The following is a 26165-nucleotide window of genomic DNA, read 5'->3' as shown; positions in this document are numbered from 1 at the left end:
AGCCTCCATCAGCTACTTGAGGGCTCACCCATCTGGCTGACAGACAGGCAGCTCTGGAGGCCTTCTGTCTTAGTTAGGGTTACTATTTCTATGATGAAACACCATGACAAGAAGCAAGTTGGGGAGGAAAGAATTTATGTGGCTTATACTTCCACACTATAGTCGGGACAGGAACTCAAACAGAGCAGGAACCTAGAGTTGGTAACTGATACAGAGGCTATGGAGGGATATTGCTAACTGGCTTGCTCCCTACTTTCTTCTATAAACCCAGGACCATCAGCCCAGTGGCTTGGCCCTCCCCCCATCAATCTTTAACTAAGAAAATTCCTTATAGCCTGAACTCATAGACACATGTTCTCAGTTGAGGTTTCTTCCTTTCAGATAACTCTAGCTTATGTTAAGTTGACATAAAACTAGCCAGCACACCCTCTAATAGGCAACTGGGGCAGCCCTTCTCCTGAGCCTCTGATGGAGTTTTACTTTCTGTCTCAGCAAACTCTTTGACTGACAGCAGGAATCTATCCTGACAGCAGGAACAGCATCCTCTGGATTTTGGATCTACAGTTTCCTGTTATTGCAGAAAATAAATACCCAAGAGCAACTGCTGAACCATTGCTGAGTCTTGGTGAACACTGAGACAATAAGTCTGCTAGGAAGCAACCTTAAGACCAGAAATGTCAAACAAATCCAGAACAATTTGGTTTTCTAATAATTTTGATGATTCACACTTTAGGCCAAGATACAAAATTTCTAAAAATTATATGCTAATGTGTATATTTATGAACCAAAGAAAAGGATTTGATGAGGTTAGTGCTTTAAATTTTAAGTTAACTATAACTTTTATACTTACCATTTTCCAGTCTGAAAATTTTTAGTTTCTTTGCCTGGATTTCAAAATTTAGCGCCAAGTCTTGATGTTCAAAACTTTTGTCTGGTGTTTCATGAGAAACTGAATGAAGAAATGCATTTTTTATTTCTACATATTTCAAAGTTACAACAAATGTGTAGTACAATTTTCTCTCTTTTTGATAGCTGTAGGTCAATTACCACAGGATCCAATGTAACAAGAAAATTGTGAAACTGTATTTAGTAATTGTGTGTTGAATCAATTTACATTGCTAGGTATCTACTCTCTGTTGGTATCTAACTTCCTTGCACTACCTACCCTTTAGGCTAAAGTGTAGTCATAGAAACAGAAATGAAAATGCACATGTTCATGCTCAGGAAAAAGAAAAAAAAACCCTGGCATGAAGAAAATCTGCACACTTGCTTTGCATTTAGGAAGAGGAATAGCTAGGAAATGGAGAAGGAGCAATAGCTATTTGTTTACATTTGTGGTACTGGGATTAACCTTGAAGCCCTAGTTCTGTGAGGCAAGCACTGAACAGCTAAGATCCTATCCCAGCATTCTTTTTCCTTTTCCTTTGAGACAGGGCCAGAGTTGCCCAGGATAGCCTCAAACGGTCTTCCTGCTCCTGCTTCCTATGTGATAGGCATCTAGGCCAGCACCACCTTCCTAGTGAGGCGGATGTCTTTTCAAAACCAGCCCAGGACAGAGAGGAGGAGGGTGTTGGTTACCTACAAAATGAGAGGCCAGGACTGGGGAAGAAATGAAACTCATATATATATATATATATATGTATATATGTATATATACATATATATATATACACACACACACAACACACACACACACACACACACACACATATATATGCCTTTGAATTTTCACTTTGGGGGCAAGTGCAGGTTCTATATATTTGGGAGACATAAATTCAATCAATAAATATATGAGACAGAATAAATGAAACTGAGGTATTAAAGAAAAAAGAACAAAAGCAATAACTCAAGGATATAATATTGGACATAGACCTGCACTGTGGACTGGGGTTGGCAGTTATGAAGTAACCTAAAGTCTTTTAGGCTATATTGTTATTCCAGAGGCATGTGCTAAGCAATTTCAAATTGATTATGGGGGTGGGGTTCCTTGGGATTCTAGCTGTTTTGGCTCCTGAAGCTATAAAACCTTAGTTCACTGAGGGCTGACGCACCCACCATGTACCCATACCCTTCTGCTGCTTTCTGCACTAATGTGTCTGTCTCTTGTCAAGAGCTCTTTTGGGGGACAAAATGGAATATAACCAGGGTTTAATAATACAGCAAGTCATGGTCAATTGTTACCTTGAGATTGGTTTGTCGTTTTAAAAGACCAACCGAAAAACTGACACCAGCCTTTGTCAAAGTTTCTAACCATAGAATAGCCATCCTAAGCCGCAGTGTGTGATTCGCACGCTTCTGCCATGGATGCCCTCTTGCTCTGTCCCCTGGGAACACTAAGAGAGTCCTGTGCATCAGGGTCTAACTCTTCTGTGTTCACATGAGCACAGGTCCCAGACAAGTTACCTGGTACTTCATGGTGCTTGCTACCTTGTGGCCTTCACTAGGCACAGACACTTCCTAGAGGGAACAGCTTCTGGCCAGCTGCCCATGCTCTTGTGTGTGAATCCCATGTGACTTTCAAATCCCACAAGACCTTGCTGGACATAGGTTCAAAAGCTCTACCTTTGCCTGTAGTCTGGCTGACTTACCTACATCCCTCCACTCCTGGGTCTTGTGCCACAGTGTTCTCTGTGATACCACAGAGAACCTATGACAACCATACCTTCAGGTTAGAAGAAATAAATAGTGTATGACATCCCAAGAAAAAGTAGTGGCAGATGCACAAAGCTTTTATAGAAGAAACAGTGTTTGGACAGAGGTGATTGTAGGATCCTCTCAGAAGGGAGGGTGCTTCAATTGCAAGACAGGGTCCCACCATCCCACTCAATTCCCTGTTAGCTACACCACTAGCCTCAAAATGTGCTGGCAGCCCCACAGGATGCTCCTGATGGCTATGTATCACATTTTCTAGATTTTCAACTTTGACTGGGGCAATAGTCCCTATTTACTTCAGATATTCTGTTCATGTACCAAACAAGAGCTCTAACCTGGAGTCTCTAAGAAAGGGGTGGAGTAGCAGTCAGTTTTTGTCTACAGCTTATGGTCCTAAGGTTGATAAGGGCTTTGCACACTGGGCTTGGTAGTTACCAGTTGTAATAATGCCTATGATTCAGTGAGTTTCAAAGACTTATCCTTTTGTCCTGAGGATCACATTACTTAGCCATTCAAAGACTTTGGGACTTGAACTATTTGCCTCCACAATAAAGATATGGGGTTGGGAACTTTGTTTACCTCAGTAGAGGAGTGGCACAGTGTGGCCCTGTCACTATACAACTTTCTTTAAAGCCTTGTCAGCTACATTGCCCAAAGAGGGGAGGAACATCTGAGACTCCTTATTTCCTCACTGGGTACCATTTGGTTTCACATGCTGGCTATGTATTGGGAAAAAATAGGCCTATCCTTTGCAGAGACACTATATGTTTCTCCCAGTTCATGGTAGAGAGAAGACAAAAAAGTCAAGATCTATATTCAGAATCAGATTTCTAGTGTTATTCCTGCCACATTCACTAGTTACCTAGGTAAACTATCAATTATTGTTACTGTGTATGTATATATGCATATCGAGGTCAGACAACTTTGTGGCATTTCCATTTACATGGAATTTGTGATCAAACTTAGGTCGTCAGACTTGTGTAGCAACTGCCTTTATTCACAAAGCATCTTGCCAGTGCTTACGTAGCTGAAACAAACCCTCTGCAAGGCTATAGCAATTGATGTATAGTAACATAGAGGTCTTAACAGACACACACTGGAAAAGCAGTTACCATCAAGACAGCACTGTTTGATCAGAGGACACAGGAACCTAACAGTGGTAAGTGGACACCATTCCTGAATGATATAGGTAAGGGTTCCACAAGAATATCTGGTCCTAGTTACTTGACAATGTGGTCTGTGTCACTTCAAGCCCTCACTTGCATTCAGCCTCAGGCCTTCATGCAGTGGTTTTCAACCTTCTTAATACTGTGACTCTTTAATACAGTTCCTCGCGTTGTGGTGACCCCCACACACAGTAAAATTAGTTTTGTTGCTACTTCATAACTGCAATTTTGCTACTGTTATGAATTGTCATATAGGTGTTTTTTTGTTTTGTTTGTTTTTTGAGATAGAGGTTTGCCAAAGGGGTCGTGACCAACACGTTGAGAGCCACTGCTGTAGAGGAACCCAATATAAAAGAGGTCGAGTGGTGGATGGTGTTACTCAGATATCTATATTCACTTCATCCTATAGGCATGTTTCTTGAGATCCACCTGCGAGGTTACCAGAGAGTCTCCTTTCATTTCAGGGGCCATGAACACGAGGATTCCTGAATGTCCTAACAAGGCTTCCTAGGTGACTCCTTGGCTCTCTGGTGCCTCACTTATATTTAGCTTGCTCATCTCAATAGCGTCTGCATTTGCGATTGGAGCCTATGGCAGAAGGCCAACACTCCCCAGGTCTGAGACACCACAACCTCTAGGCATTGTGTGTGCTTGCATGCGTGGGTGCGCGTGTGTTTTGCAGGGTAGCTAGGTGGTGAGATGATGTTCTCATGTTCTGCTTTCAAGGCAACCAAGAAATAAAAATTTTGGTCAAATTAGACTATGGGAATATACTTTTGTGCTAACACAAAAGTCCAAAGAGACACACATAACTCTGAAAGGGACACTATTTGGGGGACTTATAGGACTCAAGCAATTGGGACTCAAGGGCTAGTACATTTTGCAGCTGTTAAATAGAGACAGAATTTTTACTTGGGAGGATGAGGATGGGGAATCAACTTGAAGGCCAGCATGAGCTACATAGTTCTAATATTAATTCTTTCTTTAGTTAGGGAATTAGCATTTGAGCAGATGGAAAAGTTTTCCATGAATGTATGCTTATATGCATCTTCATGAAAGGCCACCCAGAGAACCTAAAGGAGAAGAAAACTACTGGGAATATTTGTACTCACCAGTGGATCTTTCTCTTTTGTGAATTTTCTGTTTCTTTGTGTGAATGTCTGCTCTTGATAATGAGCTTTGACTGTCGGGGCTGAGTGTTCCATCAATGTCTGCATCAGGAGCTGCATAAAACAGGTACATTTAGTTCATTGCATAACAAAGAATGTTTGAAACTAGGTGGTGACACGTGCCTATAATCCTAGTACTCAGAAGGTGGATTCTGGGGGATTCAAGGTCATTTCTGACTGCACAGCCAGTTGAAGACCAGCCTGAGGTAGATGAGACTTGGTCTCTAAAAGTACTTAAGTTTTAAATCCCAAAGTTCAAATTTTTATCACTTCTTCTTCTTCTTTTTTTTTTTTAAAATAAAGAATGCAAGTCTCTCCAGTTTAGTCACCATTGATCTGCAGAGATAAAGAATAGTTTCTTCTGCCTAGAGGAAGGAGTCTTGTTAACTCAGTGTGCAATAGTGGCTGCTTCTGCTAGGAGACTGTGATAACCCAATGTCAGGACTAGGGGAGGGTAGTAGCTACAAGGAATCCACATTCTGCTAACTTTACAATGTGACTGGTCCATTAATACAGACAGGATTCATGGACCAAATATTTAAGTGAAATTCTTTGAGAAAGTTGGAAGGAGCATGCAGTCTCATTCTGGCGTGGCTAACTCCCAAACTTTGGTCTGTCTTGACGCCAACAAGTACAAAAGAAGTAGTGTGTCACTTCTGCTGGGAATCCTCTCATTCATATCAGTTGGATGGCACCAGAAGTAGTTTATGAATTTACCACACAGATCTCAAATTTCTGAGTAAGTCTGAACCTACAGATTGCCTTGGAGGTCATCTGAGAGGTCACCATGGCCACTGGTCACAGTCCTCATCAGCCCCTCTAAACTACACTTAACTTACAATTCAAGAAACAATTCTGCTCAACAGTGGAAACGTATGGAGTAAATTCACTGCACAGGTTAGCGGGATGAACTGGCTTTTAGACCTCTAACTTCTTGGAGCTGGTGAAAGGGAACACACATTGCTACACAGAACGTAAGCATGCCTTTGAAATTACTACATCTAGAACTACTAAATAAAACCAATGCATAACCTGCTTTCTTTCGTCTGGCAGTTATTGCCAAATGGAACATTCCCGTAACACAAATGTCAAAATACAGATTCTTGAACTAAACTCCATATTTTTGGATGTGATGAAGATAATTTTAGTCTATAGTGGCATTATAGTGCACATATGTGATTTCAGCACCCTGGAAGCTGAGGCAGGAGGAGCATTCTTAGCTGGTCCCATTCTAAAAATAAAATGTAAAGTAACTGGTAGTTTTTATGCTCACGAGCAAGTCCTTTCCCTTTAGCAGCATCATATTTCTTCGCTGAAACTTTGGCTTTTGTCGATTCTTCATAGACCGCTTTGTCTGATTCCTCCTTATGAGCTATATACAGAGAGAAATAGTTATTGCACTAAGCAGAAAATAAATCATTTTAAAGCCATCTTTCAAACAAATTCACAGTGTTATTCTTTGCTATTTTCATAGAGTTATAAATAAATGACCATAGTGGTAGACCTGACAACACAATGGTGGAGAGTTTTGATGAATATCTGCTAAGCTTTGTCATTTTATATTTTATGTGGATAATGTAGTTAGTATTTACTGTTTTTACTTTTGGACATAGTTTTTTTTTTATGTGTATTGGTGTGTCCCAGTGCTTTCAATGCTAAAAGACAGCACTGGATACCCAGGAGCTCAATTTACAAGTAGTTGTGAGCCACTAGATATGGGGGTTAGGAAATGATTTTAGGTCCTTTGGAAGAGCTACAAGCATTTTTAACTGTAGAGTCATCTCTCCAGCCCCTCTACTTCTCTTAAGTTGCTTAGATATTACAGATCACATAGGTTTCAAAGGCAAAATAATGAAAACACATATGAAGGCTTATTCATTATTTCATTGTCTGTAATTAAAAATTAAAGTATAAATGTTCAATCATGAAAAAATGAGTTTGAATAAGCATATGATACACTGTTTTAAGGCTAGAATATAGTATTGCTACAGTCAATGTACTTTATGATAAAACAACCATTCATAGAGCTGAAAATGGATTGAAAAAGTTCTCTGTATTGGGAGACTATATCTGGAGGAATAGGCTTGTACCCTCCTCCAGGTAAACAGCGAAGATAAAAAAAAAGAAAAATCACTCATAGTTATCTTTACCAAATGAAATATAAGAATATCAGAAAGCAGTACACATGGTTAACTACAAAATGGAACAGGGGGTCACTCTATTTTATGTCACCCCCAGAAAAGGCACAAAGCACCTCATAAAGTCAAGTCATTGCACATGATACAATGTGGCTATTAACTAGAAAATTATGAAATAGTCAATAGACGCTACTGCCAAGAGGCAGTGATTGACTGGTAATGAACACAATGTAATAAGTGGTAATTGGTGCTTATACTTGACAATGCATGCAAAGCCCTTCTGGACATAATGTATCCACGCACAGTTAAGTTTTAAGGTAACACACTGATTGGCTCTCTACCAGGGAACACAAGGCCCAGAGGTAAGTCAAATGATGCTCCAAAGTTGGCGTAGTGAGGGACAACATGATTCCAGTCCCTACACCAAATGAAAGCTCTGTTATTTGTGTCTGTCTGATTATTTGAGATTGTGGCAGATGGTTATTAGCACAGGGAAGAGGCACTTGCTGTAGCTTTTTAAGATATATAATCTATAGTTGAGAGCTGGAAGGTAGGACACACACTTAACAATGTGGATTACTGGCCTGTTTCAGGGCCTTGGTCAATAGGAGTCTTATCAGTGAAATAACTACAGAATCAGAAATAGCAGGCAAAGGGTACAAACTCTATGTGACTGTTGTCTAGTTATCTTAAAGTTATCTTAAGGTATTTTAAGACAAAGTTAAAATTTCCATAAGATAGATGTCACATTTTCCTTGACAAAGAAAAATGTTGTGATGGATTTAACTCAAGATGACATAATATCACAGACAATTCTCATACTTACTATATAGTTTCCCAGTCTTAGAACCTTTTTGCCCCTTCAATTTTATATCTGTTTTTGAGTCTTCTTTGCCAATTTTTTTATCTTGCTCTTCATATTCATCTGCATAGAAATATATTTAGTGCAGCAAATAGGACAGATGCATACATTTCAAATTTATAAAATGTGTATACACAGCTTTCCCCAATTTACTGGATTACTATAATGTGAGAAAACATTAAAGAAATCTAATAGATATCATCCAATTTCTGCCCTTAATTCATAAACATATATTAACTTTCTGTCTTAATTTCTAGTTATGCTGTTCTGATTGTGCTTTTATGCCAATGCACATAAATAATAGAACAGTGGCAATGCATACATTATGTGATTAGTGTAGCAATTACAGCATAGTCAAAGATCAGTGATGATGAATAGGTTAAACAACTAGAACATACACAATATTGAATACTAAGCATCTCTGTAAAACAATGTATAGGAATTACTTGGAGATAATGTTAAGTGGGGAAAAAGAATGAAAAGGATGAAAAGGATCACTTATAAACCACCTCCATAATAAGAAAGAAGTGGGGGGGTAGGGAAAAGAAGTACAGACTCATCTTTATAAAAGAAAATACAGAAAAGGTATTGAAATCAATGCAGCTGGTTACCCACAACAACAGGGGAAAAAAACATAGTCAGGATATTCTTTTAGGAAAATATGACTTTCTATAGTTACTTCTAAAAACAGGTTAATTTTTCAAATATTCCAGAAATTAAATAAAATCATCAAGTATAATATAAAAAGAAAAGATGATGTGAAACAAAGTAGAAATGAAGACAAATAAATGGGTCTAGCGAGGGGGAGGGGAAACTGGTCCCAATAAGTGACCACTGTATTGGGAAAAAGACAGGGACAGACCACAAGCAAATCACAAAATATCCCTGGCTTCTAATAAACAACCTAAATTCTCAGAAAATGAAGAACAAAGAAAACCCATATTATAAGAGAAAAAAGGAAAGCAATGTAAATATTAGAGTTAAAAGGAAATAAATTCAAAAGAGTGTAAGCACATATACAAACAGGTGTAAAATCTAAATGTCTAGAAAGGAGACCAAGAGCAAAGATCATTGGGCTATGAGAAAGATTCAGGGATGACTTGTGGGCAAAAGACACATGACATGAAAGAGGGGAAGAATCCTATGGAATGGGGGACAGGAAAGGTAGTGGGGAAATAAGAAAAGCCATAAGCAACAACAATAGCAGTAATAAATGCAGTAAAACATATTCATAAAAAAGGTATCAGGACCTTGGTTAAGGTAAAGTAGGTGGGAGGGGAGGAGATGATAGGGTGGATATGTTCAAAATACATGTGCAGAATTCTCAAAGATTAATAAAATGTTAAAAACAATACTTCAGACCCATGACAAAATAACATTGAACTAACATTAAAAGAGCCACAAAAGATTCACAGACCAGTGGAATGAGTAGGGGGTCTCAGAATAAAACTCATGTCCATAGCTAAGTGATAGTCCACAAAGGTGGCAAAAGCCCACACTGGCAAAAAGCCAGCATGTAATAAGGGGGATGGAAAAACTGGATATATACATGCAGAAGATGAAACTTGACTCATCTTTCACCCCGGACAAAAATCAACAAAAAAATGAATCAAAAACTTGAACTTGATACTTGAAAGAGAATGCTTGAGAAAAACAGGAAACAGCTTCATGATACTGGTAGAAGCAATGATTTTCTCAGTAAGATTTCAAGATCCCAGTAAGCAAAACAAAGCTGATGAGTGGGATCCCACCAAACTCACTAACCTTATGGGAAAGAGAACAATTACTGAGTGAACAGGCAGCCTACACAGAGGGAGAAAATCCCTGACAGCTGTCAGCTAAAAGCCAAGACATGTAAAAAATGTAAACGGTCCTAACACTGGAAATTAAGGATTACAATTAAAAATGGCCACTATGGACATACCTTAAAAGAAATGCAAATAGTCAATACATGAAAAAACTTTGCAATGTTAGCTATTGGGGAAATTCAGATTATAATGAGAGACAATCTCAACCAAGTCAGAATGGCTATGCTAAAACGGAGACTGCCAAGGAACTGAAGGAAAAGAATCCTTGTGCACTGTTGGTGGGAATCAGCCAAGCACAGAAGACAAGTGTAACAAATCTACCTGTTATCTCATGGGTGGAAACTAAGAAAGAAATGACTTGAAAGTAGGAGAGGGATTTCTATGGGCTGGGGAGGAACCAGTGCTAGGGGACAAATATAGAGGAAAGTTTGACGGAGATCAATGCATGAGTAAAACTACTGTGTGATAATGATATAACAAAAATAAAGAGTACATATTAGTAAGTTTGGCTTTCCAATAGCAATAATATTAAAATTGTAGTCATGTAGTGTTGTATGTGTACTTTTGAATAAACCAAAGAAAGCATGGAAATTACAATGGTGATTTTGCCAAGTGAATACAGGGGCAATTTGTTACTTCATATAGAGATGAACAGATTTATATTTCTTTGTGTGTTCCCTCTTTTAAAAGTTTAACACTGTGTGTTCATGCATGTGTATGTGTTTGTGTTCACATTTGATGGGGCAAGCAATGGTGGCTTTACTGTGTTTAAACATCCAAAGAAAGTATGTAAAAATGGCACACCATGAATGTACTGATGAACAGATCAGACTGGAAGTAGGAGACTGCCTGTTAAAGCTGAGGCCTTAGGTTCAGTAATCACCTCTCAAAAGAATAAATGTAACATGGGTCTATCAATAGTAAAAAGAGAAAAAGGTGAGTTCTCCAGAAAGATGGAGATTTGTATGTGATAGATACCAGTAATAGAAGAGATAATGGAAATTCCTGAAAGAGCAATAGGATGTGTGCTCATCCTGCTCAAAATGAATAATATAATTATATTCACTGTAACTTTCCTAGACACTCTTGGCATCAGACTCAGTATTTTTATGTACTCTTCCCCCACACTTGGGTATACAAGGAAAAAGGCTCTTAAAACTCAGAATTGAAGCCATAGCTGCTATGTAAGTACTAAGTTCATAACATATATTCATTATTCAATGTAAGTTTGTCTCATTTCTTCAGACACGAGAAACCTCATACTTGGTGACAATAAACTAATAAAGGAGATGATCTACCTGAGCTATAAACATTGTTACTTTTCAGGTATGTGGGTAGATAATATATTCTCTAGTTTTCTTAGAGTATTAAAATGAGACTATCAAAAATTAAAAGCTTAAAATATTTGTCATTATATTCCTAAGGGGAAAAATGCGGCTATAAAACTATACACCATTAAAGCCAGTAATAGAACCAGATATTAAAAAGTCAAGATACAAAGAATATGATATACTTAAACTTCAAAATAAGGAGCAGTTAAATTTAATGTGATTATGAGTACTAACTAAAAGACATCCAATTGTATTTGCAAAAATATACCATTATTTTATGCACCATAAAATGTATGCGACAAGGCCATAAATGTGAAGATTATACTGCTAAGATGGAAAATGAGGTATGGCAAAAAATCAAATTGAAAAGCAGTAGAACTTTCACAAACAGAAGAAATACTAGTTTTTAAGTCTAACAAACATATAACTACAGAAGTGATAAGATGGTGTCTTTTATTAGGACTAAAGTACGTTTCTGTACATTGGCATCAGTAGAAAAATTAACAGCTGACACAGTAATCACAGGTAAATCATCAATAAAGAACAGTAACCATGAATAAATTCATTACAAAATAAAAAAGCTAACTTAACTGTCAATATAACTGTGAAACAAGGAACAGAGCTGTCCTGAATTCAGTTGAAAACAGCTTCTTTACAATATTTTAGTAATTACTTACTCGTGTTCTCATATTTGGTGGCTTCAGAATTCCCAATTTCAGAGTGTGTTCTTGAAAGTGAAGTAAAGTATTCAGGCATTTTTGCAGTGATAAAAAGTGCTAAAGAGAAACAAAGTTATGATAAGAGTTCTGGGAAGGCAAAATCCATCCCACATATGCAATGCTACCTGAAGACACAAAGAGGAGTGCAAAGCTAAACTCATCAACTATACAACAAAAAAGACTGTGGCAGTGATGTGGGAGATGTGTGAGGAGTTTTCCTGTGTGTGGAGAGCAAACTGCAGAGAGGTCACTGACTGTACAAATGACAGCCAAAAGGTGTCAGAACTTGCATTTTAGCTCTCTAGGTATCTTAAAGTATGCATACTTAGATGAAACACTTCTAAGTCATGAATATGTGAAATGGAATGGTAGGATGAAAGTATTTGTGATAGGGATGGAAGGGAGATGAGAAAGAAGAGATGTGGAGGGAGTAATAATCAGGATTCTACCTATATGTCTGTCTGTCTATCTATCATCTACCTACCTAATCTATTCATGTATATGAAATTGTTGAGAATGAAACTTAAAAATTATCATAATAATGCTATAAAATATATCATCATATAAATAATTGAAGTAAAAATGTCTTGCAGTTATGTTTAGCTTATTAGCATAATCTAGCTAATGTTCTCTGCGACCGTGCTCACGTTTGCGTCTCCCTTGCTTAGCGAGTTGCTTCATTATCAGTGCTGGGACATCTGACAGCAAATCTTTATCATCTGGTGTAGGCTTTTCACTTGGTATTTCATAAGAAACTGCATAAAAAACAATCATTCAGTATACTAAACAGAAGAACCTATTTACTATGTGCTATCAATGTCAAATGTAAAAGAAGATGACAGTAAAGTTTCTCTCATTTTAAATGCAACTAACACAGGTGCTGGGCTTTCCAGAGTCTATCAGTCTGCATTTTGACAAGTTGGTCTTAAGTATGTTCAGGCAGCTATAAGTCTGTTATCTATAAGATAAAAAGATGCTATTGTACCTGTCCACCCAAGGCTTAGGAAACTTCTCAGAACAGGGGAAGAAAGTCTTGTGCCAGAAGACTACGAAGCCAGCTGAGAAATACTGACTTCTAAACATGACAAAAATCTGTAGCCTTTTTACAATAATAAATAAAAGCTGAATTTGAAATTTGTATGGGATTATGAGAGACAGACAAACAAAACAAAACCAAAAACAATGTTAAAATTCCCATTTCAAAATCCAAGCCTCAACCACACAATGAACATAATATGGCATTGGCAGAAATATAGATATGTACACCAACACATAGACTCAAGTTCATTCTTTTATACCACAATATCAAGACAATTCAGTGGAGAATGAACACATCCTTCGTAAACTAGTTAAGTTCTAGAAAATCAGTCGAACATGTTAATTTTCATCAGTGCGTCAGCAAGGCTAGTCCTGGGGGAATCTCTGACAACACTGTCTTTCACTGGGCTTTGGGACACATGAACATGCCCCTGTGATTGTCTTGCACGTTTTTACAACTTCAGCTTTTTAGGGGATGGTGGAGGTCTTTTGTAACAGATAGAATGTTGGAACTGGAAAGCTGGTGTCATCGGGGCAGATAGACATCATCTCGTTTTCTGCCCATTATTAAGGTCTGTTACTTCCACTCCTCCTGATGCACAATCTTCTAACTTGTCTTCTACTGCACAGATCTGTGGTTAGACTTGTTACTATAGAGCTTTACTTCTCTCAAAAGAATTAATTTTTCTTTAATTAAAAGTTAATCCTGGGACAAATTGTCTTCTACATAACATAAGAAAGAGTTGAACCCCACACCTTATTACCTGCTCTTGCAGAGGAGCAGAGTTCAGCCCCCAGTGGTGACAAAATGCAGCTCCCAACTGCCTGTAACCCAAGTGCCAGGAGATGTGCCACTGCATTCCAGCCACCACAGGAATACCCATCATCCCATACATAAGTGCACATGCATGTGCGTGTGTGCACGCACACACACCAAAACGTAAGTCTTTAAAAAAGAGAACATAAGCATAGATATTTATACCTTAGATTTAGCTAAGAAATAACAGTGAGGACAACAAAAAGTATAAACAAAAGAAATACAGACAAACTGAACTTCACAAAATTGAAACCTTTTATGAACTTAAGAACATTATCCAAAAACTGGAACAATATCCCCTCAAAATAGAAGAAAGTATAGGCAGACTAACCATCTCATATAGTTAATATTTATAGTATAAAAAGAAATAGAAAGGACAAAACAACTGGATAAAAACAAACAAACAAACAAACAAACACACAAAAAAACATAGGATTTGGTTGACACTACTCCGGAAATCCCAAAATGACCAGCAGGTGTGTAGAAAGAAAGGAGACCAGAGATTAGCAGACGTGGGCAGGGGAGGGAAATGAGAACTTTGTAGGCATGAAAGATCATAGATATCATGATGGTCACACAACACTCTGAGTGTACTAAATGGCCCTGAATTATATATTTAAGTCAGTTCAAATCAGCTCTTGTTTAAAATCATAACCTACATGGAGTCCTCACCATGAGCACTCCCTGTCTGAGTACCCCATGCCATGAGGGAGATGCAGAGGCACTTCCACTGAGAAGCACAGCGGTGATTGCCCCCACCCCCACACACACCTTAAATCTCAACTTTATTTGGAAAGTTCAGGCCAACACAATGCAATGTAAGTTGGGTATTAAAGACAGGTATGCATAAAGAATAGCTCTAGCTTTGTTTTTATGCTTATTATATGCCAAATCCTCAAAGAACCTAGCAAAATATCATTTTTTCAATACCAGAAGCAGTCTTCTCTTCTGGTAGGTATGTCCAGATGGATTCTGATACACTAAGAGCTTATGATGCTAAATCTATTCTAGGTTGAGGCAAAGCTGCCATTTCCTTGTGCAGAAGTCTTAGTTGAAATGGAGTCTGAGTGCAGGGGGTAGGGCTTAGACCCTACTCCAAATGACTTGACACATTTCAGGTTACACAACAGAAAATCTTTTTACCTTCAAAGTTTTCTGCTTCTTTATGAGAGAAGATTTGTCGTGATGCTTCAGCCTTAATGACAAAAATTATAGTAAATAATTACAAATGATGTATATCAGAGCTCTGTTGAATTTACTTTTATTAGAAAGCTACCATTTTGTCCCAATCTGCACTTTCATTACAACCACATTTTATTTTTCATTACTCCCTGAATTTATTAGGTAAAAAGTTGTGAACAGTATGAAGATCTGAGCTCCAGTTGGGAACACTGAGGCTACTGAAACTGGTGGGCAGTCAAACCAATGTTACAGTCCTTCCTTAAAATCATATTTTAGTGTCCTTAATTCTTTGGACAAAACCTAATGGTTTGCAGATTTCCTTCCATAAGCCTGCTTTAGTAACATCCATGACATAAACATTCTGTGAAGATATTTCATGTGTGCCTGGACTGTTTAACCTCTCTTCCAGCATTTTTGACCCTAAAAATGCCATAACTAAGCATTTTTCTAACTAAAGTGGATCTTAGAGTTTCCCAGGTTTTAAGTGTATACAACATCACTCAAAGTGATTATGGTTTCATAGTGAAACCTTTTTATACTGTAAGCATCATTGATAAATCTTGAATAAAAACTGAAAATTTCGCTTATCCCATGAATTATACATTTAATTCATCATTAAGTCAAGCAACTCTCTGTCAATACCAATTAGAATGTCTTCTACATTAAAATTTTTACTTAGATTTTGCAAATATCACTTCCAACATACTAAACATGAACCAGTAGTATTAAATAGCAAACTTGTTATTCTCTTGCAATAAGGAAGTATTGATGAAGATTAATCAGCAACTACTCAAAACACTAAAAGAATCTACATTCTAAAATAAACAATTTTCAAGTTATACTGTAACACACCTTTTCCATTTCTTCAGTGAGATCAGGAAATGACACCAGGGACCACATCTCTGTTTCTTTTGGCTGAGGTGAGGTTTCTTGGTGCTCTTCAATTAATGGCACTTCTGCAAATGACTTAGAGACCTCTGGTGGGGATGCTGAAACATCTGAGACACCATAGTAACCCTCTAAAGCTGAAGGGTCTAAAACAGCAGAGCTAGATCGTTTCTTCTCCAAGCTTTAGAATCACAAAATGTCTAGTGTTAGATTAGATGGAGAGTACTGGATTTGTAAATAAAGAATCATGTAATTGACAAGGATATTAGGCAAGCAATTATAATGCACCAACTTATCAAATGTAATTCTTACACAAAATTGATATCACACAAGCTGATGACGGTAAGGCATAGTGAGGAACTTAAAGAGGAGACACAAAAGTGCATTTAAAACATTGCAGTGGTCATTGATGACCACAACAGGGTGTAGAACAGGTAGCCTTGTCTAGCCAAACCAAATGTAATAATCTGGAAGCTGCTGTTTACTCATATGTATTTGACAAAAATAACCTCGAAATTTCATTTCAGAATGTAATAAAAACTTCACCAGAGACATTTTGACGTTAAAGATTTTTTTTCTTTTAAAACCAAAATAATCCTAAGTTCAGAGTTAGTTTTCTTTGCAGTAGGTTTTCTTTCAAGGCACAGAATTGGCTTTTTTCCCCCACCACAAGGCATGAGTGTGGCTCCTTGGTTTCTAGACCTAGAAAGGCTACAGAGCACTTTCTGTCTGCATAGTCCCAGTTTATGCATTTAGCAATATTCAACATCAGGTCATGATTTAAATAGTATAAGTACCTACATTTTCTACAAAACCCAACAAAGCCTTCCTTGTTATTAGGGATGTACTAATTACTTGCCTTTAAGCCATCTTACCCAGTTCAAGATTCTGATAGCTTATCTTAATCCAACAATACTTTGGTTGAAATAATCCTATACCACTTGTTGCAAGATCTCTAAAGTAGTTCAATGAGGTGGGTGAGATATTTCTGCAGACAGATTTCTGTGGTGCTGTTATAAAACAGGTTCTAATTACAGAGAATCAGGGCTTCCTCTTCCAAGTTGACAAGGATAAAATCTTACCCTCAAACATGATTTACTGGTTTTGCCTAGTATTTAAGATGACTAGTCATAAGACACATATTCTTCTAGAGGTGATTTTAAAGACACATACTAGAGGACTACTGACTCCAGGCTGTTGAAGCATGAGAATGGTTCACCTGTACCCTGTGAACCATGTTCATTTAGAAACTTCCTTGTACCCTCGCTCACTACCATCAAGGTTTCCATACAGCTGGAAGAAGAGAATACGGTATTTGTAGAGATTTTGATATGCAAGTAGGTAAATCGCCAAGTATAACAACAGAGAAAGGATGTAGCAACCTCAAAAGCATGCCCTCAAATATGATGTGAAGCCTATTTATAAGCATTTTCTCACATTCTGGCTTTACCCACTTCTCATCTCCTGTACTCATAAAAGACTGCTGGATACAACACAGTAGAGAAAAATATGAAATGGCTACAATCAGTGGTAGATGGCAGCTGACGTCAGTACCTTTGAGATGTGGATACGGCCATGTTTTCCAAGCCTTACTGTGAGCCAGGAAGGAGGAGGTGGAGAAAGTATTATATACTCATAAGGACAACAATAATAAAAATAATAATGAAAACGACGTGCATTGGCCCTCTTCTCTGGTGCAATCTGTAAGTTTTATCAATTTGTGTCATTCACCACCTACCTCAGATTGAGGCTCTTTTGTAGCCATCATTGTACTGAAACATGAAACAGTACAGTAGAATAAACCAAAATGCAGGCTTTAACAGTGCTCATTCAGCACAGAGACAGCATCCTCTATAGCTTATGGAGTATGTAAGGACCACTTTCTGGCCGATACCTGTGCTAATCCCCCATGCTGGGGCATTGCAGCATCTTCACACTGAGTTACTAGCTGTATGCTTGTCATCATAGACATACCATAGACAAAAGCTCTTACTCCATGAGCATTCCAGGAAATAGAGAAAACTGCCCTATTTTCTTATTCTCAAGATCCTTTTCAGGATAACTTTGCTTAGCACCACTTTCATTCTAGCATGACACTCCAGCCATAATTTTCCTCTTTAGGGGAAACAAAACTCTCATAAGGGTTATTGTATGCACTGGATTTTGAATTATCAATGCAAATATAGATGAGAGAATTTGATATTATCTATTATGGTACAAGAAGTAGAAGAAAATCTCTAAGCTTCAAAATATATAATATAACCTAAGATATTCTAAAAATGAAATTTTTAGAAACTTTCAATATTGGAAATACAAAACTCAACAGTTATAAGCATCATGTGTGTTGGACATATGTGTGTGTGCAGGTACATATATGCACATGTGGACATATGCATGGAGGCCAGAGGACAATTACGGTTGACATACCGAGAAATAATTCCTTCCTCCTTTGAAACAAGGTCTTTGTGGGTACAGAGCTCATCTATTAAGCTAGGCTAGCTGGCCAGAGAGAACAAGTTTATTTTGCCTCTCCAGTGCTAAGGTTACAAGTGTATACAACCATGTCCTGCTTCTGTTTATGTGGCCTTTGTGTTCCAAATTCAGGTTTCCACACTTGCAAGATAAGCACCTTACTAACTGAAATATTTCCCTAGTCCTATCACAAATACTGCATAGTTTAAAAATCACAACTGTCATTAGTCAAATCTTCAGAGTAGCATGTTGTAGGTCTTTCAATTGAAGAGAAACTCAGAAGGTTTACTAGTCCACATTATTATAAGACTGTAAAAGCCATAGTTTAAAAATACTTGCATTAATTTGACTAAATAAAAAGCCTGTGTATAATAATTCACAAAGAAATAATGTTGACTGTGTACCTAGTTCTAACATTTTAATTATTGACATAATTAAAAACTGAATTTAATCTATAAGGAAATTATGTAAGACAAGTCCCAACTATTCTAACAGTAGGAAAACCATTCTTTGGTGGAAATGATGAACAGTATTTCTCCCCAGTGGCCTCTTTCCCCCATTTTATAGCTTGGCCAATACAAGGTCTTCTGTGCTGTGAATACCTATAGTATTGCATTATGAATGCCTTCCATGTGCCTCTTTCCCAACAAGTCTTTCTGTCTCTCTTATCAGAAACTTTAAAAGTTCTAAAATTACCTTATTTTTTTCTATGAACATATAAATTACTATGTGGACAGGCTCCTTCCCCTCCAGTACTTCCCATTGTCCATCGGCTGCCCCTAGCATAAGCATTACACTGTACAGATATGAGGGCCTAGTACACGGCTTGTGTTTGACTACTACTTTGCATAAGTTTTTCAAAGACTGTGGTATAGGACTCATTTGGCTATTATTGTTTATGAAAGTAGAAGTTTTATGCCACTCTCAAGATGGGAAATGAACCATATGAAGTCTTACACCAGACAAATTACCACTGGGTTACTATGACCTGTATCTCGGTGATTGTGCTGTAGATGACTCCAAAAGTGCCACAAAGGACACATAACTTGACCAAAATGGAAACAAAAATTATATAGCCACAGAGATGTAGGACAGAATATACCGAGGTAATGAAATGGCCACAGAAGTGGAAAGGTTACTTGAAAACACTGGAGCAGAAGATTTGATTCAAAAGAATATTCACAAGTTGATTGCCAATTCCCAAGTTACAGACTGTTAAACGACTGATGTAAGATCCTTCCCTATGGCTGAACTCCAAAGTGACTGGGGTTTGGGTGTGAGGGGTAATCATTTCAATAGGAACAATGTTTCATTTATCTTTTCCTCTTGCTTCAACCATACTGCAAAGTGACTACAACATATTATTCATTTAAAAGAAGAACATATCCTTGCATCAGGACATTCTGTAAGTGACCACCATGGGAGGCTCTCCTAAATTAATTAAATCAATCCAGAAAATGGAGTGTCTGGCTTATATCTCTATGGGGCATTAACCGATATATTTGTCAGGTGTGCACATGTATGACTCTGGGGAATGGCCAAAGTATATGTCAAGGGAGACAGCAAATATGTTTCTATTCCGTATAGGGTACAGACATCCAAAGTAGCTCTCTGTGGCTAGCTAAGGATATGGGATCTAGTCTATGCAGTTCTCATGATGTTGGCTTTCCATTCTCAACTACCCCATCTGGCAAACCTGCCGATTGATATCTTCTCTTCTATTGGTTAATACTTAGAAACCAGCTTGTTCAAGACTAGGTCACAGCCAGAGGTGATGAAGAGACTTATGTTAATGAATCTCAAGTACAATGCGAAGACACAGCATAGGCAGCTCTTCATCTCTAGGTGGCACTCTTACTTCACCCTTAATGACTGGGTTCCTCAAGAATGCTCAGTGGGAATCATGTGTGCACTGCTTCCCCTTCACGTGCATTTTTTATTAAAAGGCCATTGCCTTGACCAGAAAGTTCTTCTATGTATGTGGTTGGTTAGGTATTCCCTGTTCTCTTCCAATTCCCCTATCGTTTGGTAATGATATGTGAAGAGGGGATGTGAACGGGAGTCCCTCTCTGAACACTTTCAATGATGAATCCAGCTATGTTCAGTTTATGAGCATTTTTTCCATATAATTGTCTCTTCCTTGAGGATATTTTTATCCCTGCTGTTTCTTACTAGGTTTCCTCTAGAAAACTTCTCTTATGTCAAAATCATTAGTTCACAGACCCCTGACAAGGGCCATGTAAAGGAATTAGGAAGTCTCCTCTGGGGTTCATAATGATAAAGTAAGCTTTCACTTGTGGAAGTATATCCTGATAAAATTAGGAAAAAACATGTTGGGAGGCTTATTTCATAAGGGAAACAGCCTCCTATGTTTTGGGTGGTTGGGCCCAGCTGGTGGCTGGTCTGGGAGGTTTGTGGAGTCTTTGAGATATGAGGACTGACTGAAGGAAGTGGGTCAGTGAAGTTGAGTGTGCAAGCCCAGCCACCATACCAGTCCCCACTGTGACACTGTGGGCTCAGAGCGGTAAGCTCTTCTTCCCTTGGCTTGCTTCTTGTGTTTGGTCTTAGTGATGAGAAAATACAGATGGGGATTTTCTTTCATTATTTTCACTCTCTATTCTATTCTGGAGTTATCATATTTGCTTTGTTTCAAGACCTCTCTCCTGCTCAAATGTGGGCATAAGGAAAGGGTCCTTATCCATCTTCTCTGTGCATAGGTTCCATAACTAAAGGATGCTTGGTGTTTGAGAGTGACAAAAACATGTGTTGTGTGAATGATAAATGAATGAAGTAAACTTAGCAGCTAATAGTTTATGGAAGAGAGCCAGCATGGGTTAATACTTTTTAGGGTTTGTTATTTTGTGATTTATAATAAGCCTCTGTAGTATTTGGGAGCAAAAGTTTCCATGAAAATACTTAGAATGATGAAGGATGTATAACTTTTAAAAACAAAACACTGAGGAATAGTTTACACTTTCATGTCTGGAAGGTGCCAACTTCAATGTGAAACATTTTATAAAAGCTAAAAAGTGCATATGTGTGAGACAATAAGCTATTAAAATTTGCTTGAATGTTTGTCACTAACTCATTCCCTAAGCCAAAATAAACTGCTAATGATGCCAATTGCAGAAGAATGTTCTTTATTGTAAGCAATGCCATATGTCTGCAGAGGTGGGATCTCCTTTCGCTCCCATCCATTCTCGGAAGGTCGGGGGGCTTCCAAAGTATTTCACAAATTCTATTTGGATCTAAGGAGTAACCCAAAATGAAGGTTGGTGAATAATACTGTGTGCCATGTGCTTAACAGTTTGAATTGTAAACATATTTAGCATTACTTAAAATATGGCTGTTAACGGGTAAGTCTACAAAATATACCAAGCAAAAAATGTAGTATTTCCCCGTATTGCCTTAAGTTTTCACTGGGCTTTTCCTTGAGCACCACATGCAGATTCTACACAAGCTCATGAAGGCCTCACAATCTGTACACATGGAAGCATCTTTTATCATATTGCCCTGTAAAGGCCACCCCTTCTGAGATTAGACTACCAAGGTAGTCTACTGGGTTCATTAATGGCAACTCAATGTTCAATATTAAAACAAGTTGAACCAAGACTTACCACTACCTTTGCAGGTGGCAGATGCAGACAGTCCAGAATTTCCAAAGGCTGCACTCCATCATGTTTCTTTAGAGAAACCACAGAACTATGCCATACCCACCATAATCCCAGCATGAGCATGACAGCACCCTGCTTTGTTTCTCTTTCCACACAGCATTTAAGATGGTTAAACTTCCATGGGGGGTTTAATTACCAATACTTTTTCTTATGATCTCGCAATGTCTATAATGGTGACCAAACATTTTAAAATGTACAGGGACAAATTAGAAGCCCTTCCCATAGTAAGATAGCAAGGATAGAGGGAAAGCAACGTCTAATGTTTTCTGAAATAGAAAAAGTACACACTTTAAAGATATGTATATATATATATGTATATATACATATATATGTATATATACATACATATGTATATACATACATATATATGTATGTGTGTATATATATATATATATATATATACACACACACACACACACACACACACAAACATTAAAAATGGGGCCCGGTTGCTAATTGACCTGGATCTGTGATCTAGAAAACCTAAAGATGGTAATAAAGCATAGAAATACACATTGTCAGGCACTTTCTTCTATTTTCTGCAAGGTAATCAAAGTAAAAACTTCACACAGAAGGCTTGTATAGTTAAGGAGTAAATAAATAGACATTGACAGCTCATTTTGACTCAGAAAGACCCTAACTCCCCTGGCAGAATTCATTGCCCCGCAAGTACCCTGCCTTAGGAATACTGTGCTCTGACTAAGCAGACTTGTTAATAATCACACTATTCTAATCAAAGAGACTCAAGAAGGAAAACTCCACCATTTATTTGGGTGAATCAAGCAACTCAACTAGTTTCATGTTCCCTTACACACCAAAACGTGAATGGCTGGGACAATGAAAGACAGAGTTGTATTGAGTTGCTCATAGATCTAGGTCGTGTATTTTGATATCTAAATTCAAAGTAAGAATCAGTTCATTACTCTAAAAAAAATCTAACTATGCTTTAAATATGGCCCTTAACTTAAAGTGATTGTAAAATTTTGAGTTTTTGATTGCATCTAATCTCCAGTTTTTGACATCCAATATTTCAAACATTTTATATTTAAAGTTAGTTGTCTAAACTGGGCCTTGGTGGTGCACGCCTTTAATCCCAGCACTCGGGAGGCAGAGGCAGACGGATCTTTGTGAGTTCAAGGCCAGCCTGCTCTACAGAGCTAGTTCCAGGAGAGGATCCAAAGCAATACAGAGAAACCCTGTTGTCTCGGAAAAAACAAAAACAAAAACAAAAAAACACACACACACACACACACACACACACACACACACACACACACACACACAAAATAAATATAGTTGTCCTAAGTAATAGCCCAAGAGCAACTGATGATATAAACAAAGACTCACTTATGTCTATAAATTGATAAAATTATGGACTAACCTTTCACTTTTTTCAGGTGTCATCTGTAATAAACATAAAATTAAAATTATGTATAACAAATATGTATAGGCCATGTTTACAATGAATCACTTAGAAAAAATACTTAAAATACTTTTCCTACTCCCTTCCCCTTTGTTGTTGAGATACAGTTTAACTATGTAGCCTTAGTCATCCTGGAGCTCAATATCTAAACCAGGGTGGTCTTGAATTCATAGAGATTTGCCTGCCTTGGTCGCCCAAGTGATGGGATTAAAGGCACACATCACCATGCATCAAAGCAGGTTTCTTAAAATGACAATCATATAAGACAAATATGTCACAAAGGCTGAGTAATTATATTTTGGCATAAGAAGAGATTATGGAGGAGCTAGCCCTGGTTTTTTTTAAATAATATTTTTAGTAGATAAAATTACTTTAAATGTATGTTACTTTATTATTTTAGATGGAATGTCCTATGGTTTATTACGCTCATACACTAACCTGATGGTGTTTTTAGTATTTATATATTTTAAATGTACATTGAGAATGCCTACTGGAATATTTATTGAGGTATCTGATCAAAGTGAAACCTGTGGCCTAACAAGTGTGTTTTTATTAACAGATGAATTCCTTTGAACAGTGACAGGTGTTTTTCTGTCACATGGATGCAGACAATGAAGCTTTTCAGCTGCAGGGGATACAGGAAGGTTGAGGGCATGTCATTTCCAGGGTCAACACGGCTCTGTACATCTCATCTCTCCCTGACTTTGCTCCTGAGTTGTTTCTCTAGCTTCAGGTTGTGAAGAAAGTGTTTTAAGGATGCCTTTTCCCTGACACTACCACAATCTTCAGGAGTGTGTCCATATGTTCATACATTATCTCTCTCTCAGCTTTGGTTTGTTGACTAGGAGAGTTAATCTCATTTAGTGAAAACAATAGTTGAACAGCTTTAGGAGTTAAAATTAAATGTTATAAAAATTCCACCTCTGAGGGCAATTTTTAATTCCCATGCATTTCTCTAAGTTGTTGGTGTTATAGGCTCTAAGCGTACAAGAAAAAAAAATAAATAAAAAAATCTAGTTGAAGATATATAATATTAGAAAGGCATACCATGAACAGGGCAATTAATACCATAACATCAAAGAGAAAATATAGAAAATCGATTTATTTCTTTTGACACGAAAACTCAAGGCTTTTTAACTAGAAAAATATGACAAAATTCACAAAATCTCACCATAGAGAGAAAAAGCAGTTAACGTTTTGATGTATGAACTTTGACATGATTTCTAAATAAAACTAGAGTGTATATGATGCAGCCTCACCTTTATCTTTCTTAGCCAAGGCACTGATTCTTAAGACCACAGCCTACACAAGCCTGAGGCTCTAACAAGTTCATCCTGCTCTATGTGTAGACCAGCTAAGGCACACCTGGATCTTGGCCCACAAATGACCGATACTCATGTGTGCTGTCTGGGCCAGGAAGTCCAGTGGGAATTTATTATGCAGCAAAAGATAACTAACTGAATTGGTGCTTTTCATTCTTCACCTCTTTTTGTAAACATAAACATTTTAGAAAACAGGGGAGAAACAAGCAAGAGGAGCACACGTGACAGAAGACATAGCAATTTTCATGGATTTGGAGACACCCTGTGTGGCTACAGTGGGAGATCTGTCAGCATACATACGTGAGCAAGCATCATCACGAACCATAAGAGTGTGCAACCAATACTGTGGGCTGATCAAAGAGGCCCAGGAAAGGGTCAGACCCAACAAGGCCAGAACAGAGGTCAAGAAAGCATTTCCGGTTGCGGGGTTGGGTGGGGGAAGGGAGCTTCTGAGTCCACGGTGCAACAGAAACAAAATAAAATAGCCTTGAGATTTCTCCTCTGCGATTTCTGCATTTATAGCGAGTCTTATCCGCAGGATATCTTTAGCCTCTGAAACTATTTCCTTCCTGTTCTCAAACAAACGCTTAAATCACCACCACAAACTGTTAACTTATAGCTGGTATTTAGGATGACAAGGAATCCATATATCTAAAAGAATAACCGTAAAGAGTACAAATAAATAAAAAGCAATTTCTGCAAATAAAGTAAGAAGGGCTGTGAAGATAAATTTACTGCCGATTGATTATATACTGACTGCTTAGGCCAGTTCCTCCCTCACCTGGTCATAGTCCTGTGTTGGTTCACCTGGCTGTGTGTCTTTCTCCTCAGTTGGGGAATGTTTGGAGTCTTCACCCGTTGTACTTAAAACTGGTTCCATTTTAGTTTTACTCCTGTCTTCTTTATACATCTCCATCTCCTGATGTAGCACGTAATTCAGCTGATTCTTATTTCTTTCAGCTTCCTGTTGGAGAAGGCAGTATGTCAGGCTTCAGCCGCACGTCCCCACCAAAGTGCATCTTCCCGGAATTTACATCGACACCAACATTTTCTCTAACTGATCTGAGGAAGCTAAATTAAATGGTCTGCTATAGCTCAACAGCTTTACAATAGAATTAATGAAAGCTATTGGCAGGCTGGGGAAAAAAAATAATAATAAAGGCCTTCCATATTTAAAACAAAGCCCAGGCATTTTCCAAAGTTTCGATTTTCAAGGTCATGATGAGCAACGGCACCCCAGAAAGGGAGTACTTACAACACTAAGGGTCAGAATTTGCTCCACAAAGGAAAAGAAAAAGGAAATTCACACACACACACACACACACACACACACACACACACACACACACACACAAACCCTCATCAAATTAAAAAAAATTCTCTGGTATGTTTATGGATGTACATTTTGGTTTTATGTATACTATATTATGCTATATACATATAATATAGTATTTACATTAAAATGTCATATTTTTACAACAAACTTTAGATTCACAAGAATAGG

The 26165-nt window shown here is 37.8% G+C and overlaps 1 protein-coding gene across 1 annotated transcript in view; it reads right to left on the bottom strand.

Annotated features, from left to right (window-relative positions):
• Positions 1–12466: 12466 nt before the first annotated feature.
• The window catches only part of Ccdc7 (coiled-coil domain containing 7), a 51834-nt gene continuing 38135 nt past the window's right edge, over positions 12467–26165 (bottom strand). Inside the window, 5 exon segments of the mRNA XM_051201783.1 lie at positions 12467–12600; positions 14844–14895; positions 15735–15951; positions 23298–23320; positions 25443–25625. Coding sequence (XP_051057740.1) covers positions 12467–12600; positions 14844–14895; positions 15735–15951; positions 23298–23320; positions 25443–25625 — 609 coding nt within the window.

The sequence above is a fragment of the Phodopus roborovskii genome, unplaced genomic scaffold (genome assembly GCF_943737965.1).
Source record: "Phodopus roborovskii unplaced genomic scaffold, PHOROB, whole genome shotgun sequence".
Taxonomy (NCBI): Eukaryota; Metazoa; Chordata; class Mammalia; order Rodentia; family Cricetidae; genus Phodopus; species Phodopus roborovskii.
The sequence above is the reverse complement of the archived record's forward strand: the minus strand, read 5'-3'. Positions and strand labels throughout refer to the sequence as shown.